This window comes from Thamnophis elegans, unplaced genomic scaffold, assembly GCF_009769535.1.
Source record: "Thamnophis elegans isolate rThaEle1 unplaced genomic scaffold, rThaEle1.pri scaffold_152_arrow_ctg1, whole genome shotgun sequence".
Lineage (NCBI taxonomy): Eukaryota > Metazoa > Chordata > Lepidosauria > Squamata > Colubridae > Thamnophis > Thamnophis elegans.
Genome location: NW_022473621.1, coordinates 7,390 through 20,151, shown reverse-complemented (window position 1 = coordinate 20,151; position 12,762 = coordinate 7,390). Strand labels below are relative to the sequence as shown.

The window sequence follows — 12,762 nt, the reverse complement described above, 5'->3', positions numbered from 1 at the left end:
GAGACATGATAGGAGTCTTCCAATATCTCAGGGGCTGCCCCAAAGAAGAGGGAGTCAAGCTATTCTCCAAAGCACCTGAGGGTAGAACAAGAAACATTGGATGGAAAATAATCAAGGAGAGAAGCAATCTAGAACTAAGGAGAAATGTCCTGGTAGTGAAAAACAATCAACCAGTGGAATGATTTGCCTCCAGAAATTGTGAGTGCTCCAACATTGGAGGTGTTGTAGGAAGTTAGCACCTATCATCTCCTAGAAAAAGGAACTATTCTAGGAAACATTGAAAAGGCAGAATATTACATTTCCCTGGATGGGAAATGGAGAAAAATGTTTTTTTTTTTAGAGGTAGGAAGCAGGCTCACTCTTAATAGCCCCCCACCTTCCTCAATAGCCCACAGCAGAAGCCAGCACTTAAGAGATAAAGCTAGGTCTTACCCAGGATCCAACAGAGGTAGGATTAGCCCTATACCCATCTACAGAACTCACCACATGGCATCTGGGGAGATTACATCACAGCACAAGATGATCAGCTGGCCTTTGTGTGTGCAGCAGCTCCGGAAACTAGAAGAGCGGATCTCTTCCGTTTTCGAGCTGATCATCGCACGCACCCTTGTGCCAGTAACTAGAAGATTAGCTGGCTGGCACGCACGCGTGTGGTGGAAACACTGGAAGTTCATTTTCTGGTGCAAACATAACCCCTGGACAGCTCCTCTTCTGGGTTGTGGCAATATCGGAGACCCCTGGACTACAAGACCTCCAAGGTCCTTTCCAACTCTTTTAACACTCTTTTAAAGCGTTCAGAGACTGCAGATAGTCCAGAATGCAGCCGCGCGAGCGATACTTGGTGTACCGAGGTACACCCACGTTACACCTGTCCTCCGCGAGCTGCACTGGCTACCAATTGGTCTCCGGACGCAATTCAAGGTGTTGGTTATTACCTTTAAAGCCCTACATGGCTTAGGGCCAGCGTGCCTACGAGACCGCCTACTGCTACATACCTCCCAAAGGCCGGTGAGATCCCACAGATTGGGCCTTCTTCGGATGCCGTCAGCCAGGCAATGTCGGCTGGCGGCTCCCCGGAGGAGAGCCTTCTCTGTGGCTGCCCCGACTCTTTGGAACGAGCTACCCCCAGAGATCCGGACCTTACCCACTCTCATGGCCTTCAGGAAAGCTGTTAAAACCTGGCTGTTCCGGCAGGCCTGGGACTGTTGACCTCATTGTTGAGGTCCAGCCCCGATTAGAACGAATGCATGTGGTTTTGTGGTTTTAAATCTGTCTTTTTATTATTTCTTCTTCCTCTTTTTTGTAAGCCGCCCAGAGTCCTTCGGGATTGGGCGGCCTATAAATTTTATAAATAAATAAATAATGCGTATTCTGTATCCTCCTTTGATTTTGACATTCCCTTTTTTTCTTTCTGTGCTCTGATTCCCTTCCAGCAAGAGAAGCAGCAGACGCCGAACAAGAGACCTTGGGAAGGCCTCCGGAAGGTCCACTCGCCCCCAGCATGGGTCAGGAAGGAGATGGAGACGGAGATCCAATCTCCCTTAGAACTCAAAACTGTGGAATGGGAGAAGACGGGCGCAACCATTCCCCTGGTGGGACAGGACATTATTGACCTCCAGACCGAGGTCTGAGGAAGAGGAGAGGAGAAAAGAATAACAATAACAATAACAATAATAATAATAAAAGACTCTTTGGGTGTTTTTCCTCACCCCACTGGAAAAACTAAACAAGAACAAAATACAAACAGGTTGGGATTTTTTTTAAGAAAGAAAGAAAGAAAGAAAGAAAGAAAGAAAGAAAAAGAATCAATGAAAGGAAGGAAGGAAGGAAGGGAGGAAGGAAAGAAAGAAAGAAAAAGAATCAATGAAAGGAAGGAAGGAAGGGAGGAAGGAAAGAAGGAGGGAAGGAAGGAAGAAAGGAAGAAAGAAAGAAAGAATCAATGAAAGGAAGGGAGTGAGGGAGAAAGGAAGGAAGGAAAGAAGGAAAGAAGGAAGGAAGAAAGAAAGAAGGAAGGAAGGAAGGAAAGAAAGAAAGAAAACAGAGCATGAATCCATGATGTGGAATTAAAATGCAGAGAACTGAGCCAGCTGGAGTCTCGCTGAAACGTGATTGCTCCGGGGAGGAACATTCAACATGATCTTGGTTACGTTCTCCGTAGACCGAGATGGGGGGGGGGGGAGAGAACTATTCCTTTTTCAAGCACAGTAACAACAGGGAAAAAAAACCCTGAGCTTTCCTGGGTGAGAAAGAAGGTTGGCCGAAGGGAAGGGGAAAAATTGGGGAAGGGGGGAGGAGGAAAAAAAATAGAAGAATTAAAACTTTTCCAAAACATTCTTAGAGGGAAAAAAAATGGGACGAGTGGCGGGTCTTTGGTGTGGATAGCCACGCGAACATTGGGGATGACAAGCAGAAAGACAGCAGGACGCCAATGGGAGACCAACCACTGGTTGGCACACTGGAGGTCAGCAATCATTGGGCGCTCATCTCCTCGCACTTGGCTCCCGAATCCATGAGGAACAAAAAAGAGAAAAACACCCATCGCCCTTCCACACCTCCATGATGCCACCCGTGGAAAAGCACCAGAATCTCAAAACGAGAGAGATCTAAACCTTCGCGGCGGGCGTCTCCGTCAACCCTCCACGGGCTCATTCAGAGAACATGGGTGGAGAAGGAAGGGAGATGGAGAAACGGTCCACGTGAAAATATTTCAAATCGGTGTCTTCTAATTCCACCTCTTCACCATCTTCACTAACATTGTTCGGACAATGAAGAATCTCTCCTCTTAAAGCGAGTTAAAAATCCACTCAACTGGACGACTACAAAACTTGCTTTACTGGGTAAAAGGGAGGGGTTGTTTTTTTTTAAAAAAAGAAGAAAATAAATAAAAACTAAATAAAAGGAAAAGAAAACGATGAGCGAGAAAGAACGTACGTCATCCTATTGACTCGTGGTCCATGTTCCTCTAGAAACTCATGGTGGGCTTTTGTTCCAAATGGATTCAGATCGTTTCCTTTTTCTTCCCCCTCCTATTTTTCGTTCTCAAAAGACTACGAGACCCTTCTCCATCTTTCAACCCATCCGCTTTTTCAAAAGCAGAAAGTTTTCGGCGAAGCGACCCGGAGATGTGGAGGAGATGGGAGAACAATTTGCCTTAGACTTGGAGACAAACCGAGACAAAAACAAGACACACACAAACACACACACACACGCAGTGAGTAACAGTTCACTTGGGGGGAAAAAAAACTCTATTTTTTCTTCGTTTTTTTTTTCTCTTCCTTTTCTTCAATAAAAAGAGAACTTGAAACCCACAAACTTTCTCTTGCTTTGGTTTGTGTCATTTGAAAAAAACAACAACTTCCTTCCATCCCATGGGCCTCACCCGCATGGGGGAAGCAAGGATACCAAGCGGGGTTTCTCCCCCCCCCCTGCTCCCGATTTTGCTTTTGGAGGGGAAAGCAAAAAAGCATCTGACTTTGCAAAAAAAAAATCTTTGTAAGTTTTTGGGATTGTGTAGGAGGTTGCTAATCCTTTTTGCTCTGGTCTCTTTGTGCTCTTGGGTAAAATAATCTGATTTTGCAGACATTGAAATCTCAACAGCGTCCTTACCGTAGCACGATTTTGTCTGAATGCATCTAGAATTCAGCAAAACTCACAAATTATCCTGCCCAAACCAGTTGACAGTGGTTCCTAAGAAGGACAGCACGAGCTTAAGAATGGCTCCAAGTTTTCCATGAGAAAAAATAAAAATAAATCAAGTTTGTGGGATTATGCCCTTGTCCAAAAAAAATAGGGAACTGGAAAAAAAAATATTGTCTCTTTTTGACATCTGTATTAACCATTACATGGTAAGCAGTATTTAAGCGAAGGGAAAATAATAATGATAATAATCAGGGTTTTTTAAAATGGAAAGTCTCAGCAATTTTCAAACAAAATATCAACCTCTTTTTCTCCATGCAGAGAAAAACCGATAAATTGTACTTCCATTTTTATATTGCTCTTCTGATCGTTTTCCATTCTCTTTGTCGTGATTCATCGCTCTCTTTCCCCCCCGCTCCCCAATAATGAAAAGGTGGGATGTATTTTTATTCCTCTTTTTGTTTCCTTTTTGTTTGCAAACGACAATTGTGTTTTGGTTAACTGACAACGGCCACCATCGCCTCCTTCCCAAATAGAAGTTATCCTATTATGAAAGCGTTCGTAATATACTTGCAGCTTGATGGGAGACCCGATTCCTTCCATCTCATCTCCCTTTGGAAAAAGAAATATTGTGTTTTCTTCTATAAGGAATGCTTTCGTTTGTTCCTTCTGCGCCAGAGAGTCAAGTGTGGTGCAAAGGAGCAGAGTTGGAAGGGACCTGTCAAACTCGATTTTATTGAGGGCCGGATAAGGGTTGTGTTTGGCCTCAGGGGGGGGGGGGGCTGGGGTGGGTGTGGCTGGGATGGGCATGGCCAGCTCGACATCACTCATGTAAGGGGGCATCTTTGGTGGCCAAGTGCTAAGGCAGGTCTTCTCTCAGACCCTTCCTCGCTCTCGTTATAATATCTTTCCTTCCTTCCTCCCTTCCTTCCCCTCTCAGCCATACATTTCCTTCCTTCCTTCCTTCCTTCCTTCCTACCTACCTCTGAACCATACATTTCCTTCCTTCTTGCCTTCCTTCTTTTCTGCTCTTCCTTCCTTCCTCATACCTGTCTTCCTTCTCTTTTCTCTCTATCTCTATCCCTTTACTCCCACTCTCTCCTTCCTTCCTTTCTTCCTCCCTTCCTTCCTCCCCTCTCAACCATACATTTCCTTCCTTCCCTCCTTCCTTCCTTTTTCTCTTCCTTCCTCATACCTTTCTTCCTTCTCTTTTGTCTCTCTTTATTCCTTTACTCCCACTCTCTCCTTCCTTCCTTCCTTCCTTCCTTCTCCCTTCCTTCCTCCCCTCTCAACCATACATTTCCTTCCTTCCCTCCTTCCTTCCTTTTTGTCTTCCTTCCTCATACCTTTCTTTCTTCCCTTTTGTCTCTCTTTATTCCTTTACTCCCACTCTCTCCTTCCTTCCTTCCTTCCTTCCTCCCTTTCTTCCTCCCCTCTCAACCATACATTTCCTTCTTTCCCTCCTTCCTTCCTTTTTCTCTTCCTTCCTCATACCTTTCTTCCTTCTCTTTTGTCTCTCTTTATTCCTTTACTCCCACTCTCCCCTTCCTTCCTTCTTTCCTTCCTTCCTTCCTCCCTCTCTTCCTTCCCCTCTCAACCATACATTTTCTTCCTTCCCTCCTTCCTTCCTTTTTCTCTTCCTTCTTCATACCTTTCTTTCTTCTCTTTTGTCTCTCTTTATTTCTTTATTTCCACTCTCTCCTTCCTTCCTTCCTTCCTTCCTTCCTCTCTCCCTCCCTCCCTCCCTCCCTCCCTCCCTTTCTTCCTTTTCTTCTTTGGGCCCATTTCTGTACTTCTGCGTGGGCCCTCTACTTACCTGGCATGAGGAACGGGTCATATGAAGACTCCTGGGAGGGGCGAGGGGGAGTGTGTGGGGCCAGCTAATCCTTGCAACAACTGGTTCAGCAAAGGAGATGCAAAATTAGCATTTGGTTTGCCCGAACTGGTCTGAACTGGCTGAATCTCACCTCTGGGCAGGAGCCCTCCGTGGTTTGATGGTCACAGGAAGGAACGTTTGAAGGATATACCCTAATTAATCAAATTGTTAAAAGAGGTAGTGGGAAGTCCCTTTCAGCCTTGCAAGACTCTGTTAATGTAGCCTTACAATCAAGTAGAATTAGTTTGTCTTATCCTGTTTATACATGCCTATATATGTGCGTATTTATACACACATACATGTCCTGTTTAGATATGCATGTCACGTACAGGATGACATCTTCCTGCCAATGATGTGAAGACTTACATGCCATGATGACATCTGATATGGGCCCACCCTCACGGTGCACCTGTTGACAAGCATTGTGGCTTGTTATCTCAAGAAAAAGGTTGCAATAGAATAAGAGGTCAAAGGGGGAGGGTTGGACTAGAAAACCTCCAAGGTCCCTTCCAACTCTGGCGGTATTCTGTATTCTGTTTCCACTCTGATTTACCCGGCTGGGCTAACAGGTGCTTTACAGCTGAAGGAACTTCTTCAGAGCTTCTTGACCTACCTGCTATGTAGCTGCAGGCTATGCCATCTCTTATCTAACTGGTAGTTAGTGTCTCTTCACTCTGTCTCCCAGTTTCTTTCCCACATACCATTGCAAGAAGAGAAGGAGTCATTGCCCGATACATTTAAGTGCCACTAGTTGGCAAAACCTGAATTAGCAAAACTTGATGCTGAGGCATCTCCGTCATTGGGCTAAAGAGGAAGTCATAGTGACGCGTCAGATTTTGTTACACTGCAACAAGATTGTAACAGGAGGGACCTTTGGGATTATGGTTCACTCAGGAGGGCTGAGAGTTATTGTTAACATCAGGGGTACAATTCAGAGGTGGGTTGCTACCGGTTCGCACCAGTTTGAGCAAACCGGTAGTGAAAATAGTGACTAGGTCACCAAACTGGTAGGGAAGGCCGGCTGGCCACGCCCTCGAATCAGTTTCCCGGTCACCCATGCCATTGTATGTTTTTTTTAGCTCCTTTGTAATGTTCTGCACATGCACAGAGCATTTTTTTGCAACTGCGCATGTGCACATAGTGTGCATCTAGTGAGCATGCACATGCAAAATGGCATGCACAGCAAACCGGCAATAACATCAGGAGCAACCTGCCCTGGTACAATTATACAGCCTTACGTTTCCAGAATGACATGTCTGCCTTTGGTCAACAGATAGTAGGTAGTAGGAAGTAGTAGGAAGTATGAATATCGTCTGTGTCTTCGGGTTAACTTCATACCCTCTGTTCTTGTGGAGGATCCTGGCTTGTTAGCAAGGTATTTGTAGGAGAAGAAGAGGCAGATCCTGGGGTCAGAGTTAAGAGAGGGCGTAGCCTAGAATCATTGCGTGGCCACAAATGCCCCAATTGAATTCTGTTGAGTGTTATCTAGTGCCAATTTAGTCCTGACCATTGGATGACTAGTTTAATGCCAGACCTAAAGAATCTGGACCAGGGGTGAAATTCAGCAGGTTCTGACAGGTTCTGGAGAACCGGTAGTGGAAATTTTGAGTAGTTCGGAGAACTGGCAAATACCACCTCTGGCTGGCCCCAGAGTGGGGAGTGAATGGGGATTTTGCAGTATCCTTCCCCTGCCATGCCCACCAAGCCATGCCCACAGAACTGGTAGTTAAAAAAAACGAATTTCACCACTGATCTGGAGCGTATGTTAAGTTCCAGTTAAGAAGATTTATTGCTCAAGCCTATACAGCAACTAATAGCACTCAAAAGAATTGAAGGGAAACTGGACTTGGAATGATTCTAGACTGAGTCCTCGCTTGACTCCACCTCCACATTCTGCCTCTTGTTCTTCTACAGTATCAGTGAGAGTCACCTGCCAACCAAGTTGACTTCTGCAAGAGCCGAGGTGGCGCAGTGGGTAGAGTGCAGTACTGCAGGCCACTTCAGCTGACTGCTAGTTCAGCAGTTCAGCGGTTCAAATCTCACCAGCTCAGGGTTGACTCAGCCTTCCATCCTTCCGAGGTGGGTAAAATGAGGACCCGGATTGTTGTTGGGGGCGATATGCTGACTCTGTAAACCGCTTAGAGAGGGCTGAAAGCCCTATGAAGCGGTATATAAGTCTAACTGCTATTGCTATTGGATGTGAAGAAAAAGAGTGAAATACTGTGGCCCATACGTTATGCCAGATAGCACATCATGCTTTCTGGAGTCTACATAGGTAGATGGTAGACAGCTACTGTGTCATGTTTCTAATTGTGGAGATGTTAGCTCCACATTGTCACTTTTCCAAAAACTGGAAAGGAACCCTTTCAGCAGGTTGGCGCCAAATCTCGGGAAATCAAGGATTCTTCTCAAACTCACTTTTTGGTGGATTCCTGGACAAGTTGGATCCATGTCAGTGTGTGTTGCTCACTATGTAATTTTGCATAATGAATGGGAGACTTCATTTTTATTAAAGAAGTGTATAAGGATGACGCCAATCAGACCATTAAGAACTGGGGCTGGCAGTAGACGTAGCAAGCAGGAGTAAGTAAGAAACACTGTATCCAATTAGATAAGTAAGTAAGTAAGAAACAATGTATCCAGTTAGAGGTAGCCCTCTACTTACCACCACAGTTGAGCCCCGTATTTCTGTTGCTAAGGGAGACATGTGAGTTTTGGCCCATTTTACGACCTTTCTTGCCACAATTCTTAAGTGAATCACTGCAGGCGTTAAGTTAGTAACACAATTGTTAAGTGAATCTGGCTTCCCTGTTGACTTGGCTTGTCAGACGTTTGCAAAAAGTGACCACGTGACCCAAGGATTCTGCTATGGTCATAAATATGAGTCAGTTGGCAAGTGTCCGAATTTTGATTGTGTGACTTTGGGAATGCCACAATGGGTATAAGTGTGAAAAACGGTCATAAATTCCTTTTTTTCAGTGTTGCTGTAACTTCAGATGGTCACTAAATGAATGGCTGTAAGTCAAGCACTTTCTGTGAGCAGAAATATATATATATATATATATATATATATATATATATATATATATATATATATATATATATATATATATATATATATATTTCGTATTTTCGTAGGTTTTCACGTGTGTAGGTATGCTGGTCTTGTTGTATTCGGGTCTTTTCCCATGTAAGATTGAGATTGTCTTGGCAACGTTTCAGCGAGGTCTCACTCGCCATCTTCAGGCTACGTTTTGGGCTTAAAGAGTGGTCAGAGCTGCCGTCTTTCTATAAATCTTGGTGGGGGTGTGTTGAGTGCTGCCTTTGTTTCAGTAAGTGGAATGATTGATTGTATCAGGATTGATAGATTGGTGCTGATTGGTGCTGGCTGTGTGTCCGTTGTTGTTTCGTGTTGTAACGGCCTGGGTGGTGGGTGGGACTCATTTGTTGACTAGGGCTGGTTTCCAGATGTCTGGTAGGTGGGAGGTATTATCACATTTATTCATGTTGTGGGGGTGTTTCTCTATTTTGATAGCTTCCATAATTATTCTCTTGTTGAAGTGTTCAGTTTTGGAGATTAATTTGGTTCCTTCAAAATTAATTTCATGTCGTGTAGCTTTAAGGTGCTGGAAAAGGGAGGAAGTTTTTTTCTTTTTTTCTTACTGTGTTCTTGTGTTCTGCGATGTGTGCATTTATTCTCCTGCTCGTTTGTCCTATGTATTTTGCAGGGCAGATTTTGCATGGTATTTTGTACACTCCTTGGTTTTCTAGCTGGATTTTGTCTTTGGGGTTTCTTAAGATGTTGGCTATTTTTTGGTCAGTGTTGAAGGCTGTCTTGATATTGTGTTTGTGGAGAATTTTGCTGATTTTATCTGTGACGCCTTTGATGTAAGGGAGGAGGGCGATGCCGTTGTCCTGTTCTGTGTCTCGGTTCTTGGGGGGGAGTCTCCCTTTGGATTAGGTTGGTAATTGTTTTTCTTTGGAATCCGGGGGAAAGGATACTGTATAATCTCCATTCCCTCCCCACTCCAGGGGAAGGATACTGCAAAATCTCTATTCCCTCCCCACTCCAGGGGAAGGATAGTGTAAAATCTCTATTCCCTCCCCACTCCAGGGGAAGGATAGTGTAAAATCTCTATTCCCTCCCCACTCCAGGGGAAGGATAGTGTAAAATCTCTATTCCCTCCCCACTCCAGGGGAAGGATAGTGTAAAATCTCTATTCCCTCCCCACTCCAGAGGAAGGATAGTGTAAAATCTCCATTCCTTCCCCACTCCAGGGGAAGGATAGTGTAAAATCTCTATTCCCTCCCCACTCCAGGGGAAGGATACTGAAAAATCTCTATTCCCTCCCCACTCCAGGGGAAGGATAGTGTAAAATCTCTATTCCCTCCCCACTCCAGGGGAAGGATAGTGTAAAATCTCTATTCCCTCCCCACTCCAGGGGAAGGATAGTGTAAAATCTCTATTCCCTCCCCACTCCAGGGGAAGGATAGTGTAAAATCTCTATTCCCTCCCCACTCCAGAGGAAGGATAGTGTAAAATCTCCATTCCTTCCCCACTCCAGGGGAAGGATAGTGTAAAATCTCTATTCCCTCCCCACTCCAGGGGAAGGATAGTGTAAAATCTCCATTCCCTCCCGACTCAAGAAGAAGTATCCTGTAAAATCCCCATTCCCTCCCCACTCCAGGGGGAAGGTTACTGCAAAATCCGCACTCCCTCCCAATCAAATGAGACTCAAGAGGCAGAGAATAGATGCGGGAGGGGAAGTCAGTATTTACAAGTTCTCAACTACTCAAAATTTCCACTCCAGGTTCTCCAGAACTGCTCAGAATGTGCTGAATACCCACCTCTGCTCCAAGCCTATTATGCCATTCAGATGGCCACTCCGAGTGAGTTACCAGAAAGATATTACACCCCTTCACATTTTGTAAATATGCATCTTGCCAGCAGTTTAGACATTAACGGCTGCGTGTTGCATTATTTTGAGGGGACAGCACATTTACACTGTTATACCAGCTGCATACACACTACTTTACGTTATTGCCAAGTGTCATTTCTTCAGTGTTGTCACATGAAAAGCTTTAAGTAAATATTTATAACATGTGAGGGGGTGTCCTTACTTCTGTGATATACTGCAACTGGAAACACATCGAAACATTTGTAAAAAGGACTTCTAGAATTTATTCTCACCAAAGATTTCATAAATTAAAATTACAGGTAAGTCTTTGATTCACCCAAGTTCATTTAGTGGCGGTTCAAAGTAACGACAGCACTGGGGAAAAAGCGGCGAAGGGCCGTTTTTCACACTTACGACCATTGCAGTCATGGGATCAGAATTCAGGCGCTTGGCAGCTGACTCATATTTATGACGGTCACCGTGTCTCCCGGTGACGCGACCCACTTTTGCTACCTTCTGACCAGCAAAGTCAATGGGGAAGCCAGATTCACTTAGCAACGGTGTGACTCATTTACCAACTGCAGTGATTCACTTAGCAACAATGGCAAGAAAGGTCATTTGTGGTCTCGATTGGGCTCGTAAGTCGAGGACTGCCTGTATATTTATTTAGTATATGCTAAAGATTTATTAAGGGACACAAACTCAAAACCTTCATATTGTTTTAATAGGATATATAGAAAGGGACGCGGTGGCTCAGGGGCTAAGACACTGAGCTTGTCGATCAGAAAGGTTGGCAGTTTGGCGGTTCGAATCCCTAGCGCCGCGTAACGGAGTGAGTTCCCATGACTTGTCCCAGCTTCTGCCAACCTAGCAGTTCGAAAGCACGTAAAAATGCAAGTAGAAAAATAGGAACCAGCTTTGGTGGGAAGATAACAGCGTTCTGCGTGCCTTTGGGGTTGACTCATGCCGGCCACATGACCATGGAGACGTCTTCGGACAGCGCTGGCTCTTCGGCTTTGAAACGGAGATGAGCACTGCCCCCTAGAGTCATGAACAACTAGCACGTACGTGCGAGGGGAACCTTTACTTTTAAAGATTTATTGAAAGTATGTTTTCAGTAGATTTCATTCTTTCGAGTGGCATAAATTATATTGTTTTTCACCCCAAACAAAAGAATGACATTTGGGCTGCTATTCATTGGAAGGTCTTAGAGAAGACACGTTCATATAATAATACCCCAAATGAGTTTTCTTTTGAAGTAAAAACTCAACTGACCTTAAATACAATTATTATGTGGCCTTCCTTTACAGAGCTCTATGAATGTTGAAAGCACAATGTCCTTGAATGGATTTGCCTAACAGTGTTGATAATCTACATTTTGTGTGGAAAGTTATTTTGCATTTTGTCTATTAAAGTCGGAGTTCTACATAAGGAAACTTTGAAAGATACAGGTAGCATTAGCAATTAGCAACAGTGCTTAGACTTGTACACCGCTTCACAGTGCTGTGATAGTCCTCTAAGCGGTTTACAGAGTCAGCATCTTTCCCCCCAACAATCTGGTCCTCATTTTACTGACCTCAGAAGGTTGGAAGGCTGAGTCAGCCTGGAGCTGGAAAAAGAAAAAGGAAAGGAAAAAGAAAAAGAAAGATGGATGATAAAGAGAGAGAGAGAGAGAGAGACAGACAGGACAGACAGATGAGAGAGAGAGAAAGAAAGATGTATGATAGATAGATAGATAGATAGATAGATAGATAGATAGATAGATAGATAGATAGACAGACAGAGATAGATAGATGATAGATGATTGATTGATAGATAGATAGATAGATAGATAGATAGATAGATAGATAGATAGACAGAGATAGATAGATGATAGATGATAGATAGATAGATAGATAGATAGATAGATAGATAGATAGATAGATAGATAGATAGATAAAGACAAACAGACAGACAGGACAGACAGATGAGAGAGAGAGAAAGATGTATGATAGATAAATAGATAGATAGATAGAGAGAGAGAGGCAGACAGACAGACAGACAGAGACAGGACAGAGAGATGAGAGAGAGAGAGAGATGTATGATAGATAGATAGATAGATAGATAGATAGATAGATAGATAGATAGATAGATAGATAGATAGACAGACAGAGATAGATAGATGATAGATAGATAGATAGATAGATAGATAGATAGATAGATAGATAGATAGATAGATAGATAGATAGATAGATAGATAAAGACAAACAGACAGACAGGACAGACAGATGAGAGAGAGAGAAAGATGTATGATAGATAAATAGATAGATAGATAGAGAGAGAGAGGCAGACAGACAGACAGAGACAGGACAG

At 43.8% G+C, this 12,762-nt stretch overlaps 1 protein-coding gene across 1 annotated transcript in view; it reads left to right on the top strand.

The window, feature by feature from the left end:
• Positions 1-1,631, top strand: part of LOC116523295 (adhesion G protein-coupled receptor B1-like) — a 53,829-nt gene extending 52,198 nt beyond the window's left edge. Inside the window, exon 12 of the mRNA XM_032238400.1 lies at positions 1,434-1,631. Within this exon, the coding sequence (XP_032094291.1) occupies positions 1,434-1,631 (198 nt within the window). The remainder of the gene's footprint in view (positions 1-1,433) is intronic.
• The last annotated feature ends 11,131 nt before the right edge of the window (positions 1,632-12,762 follow it).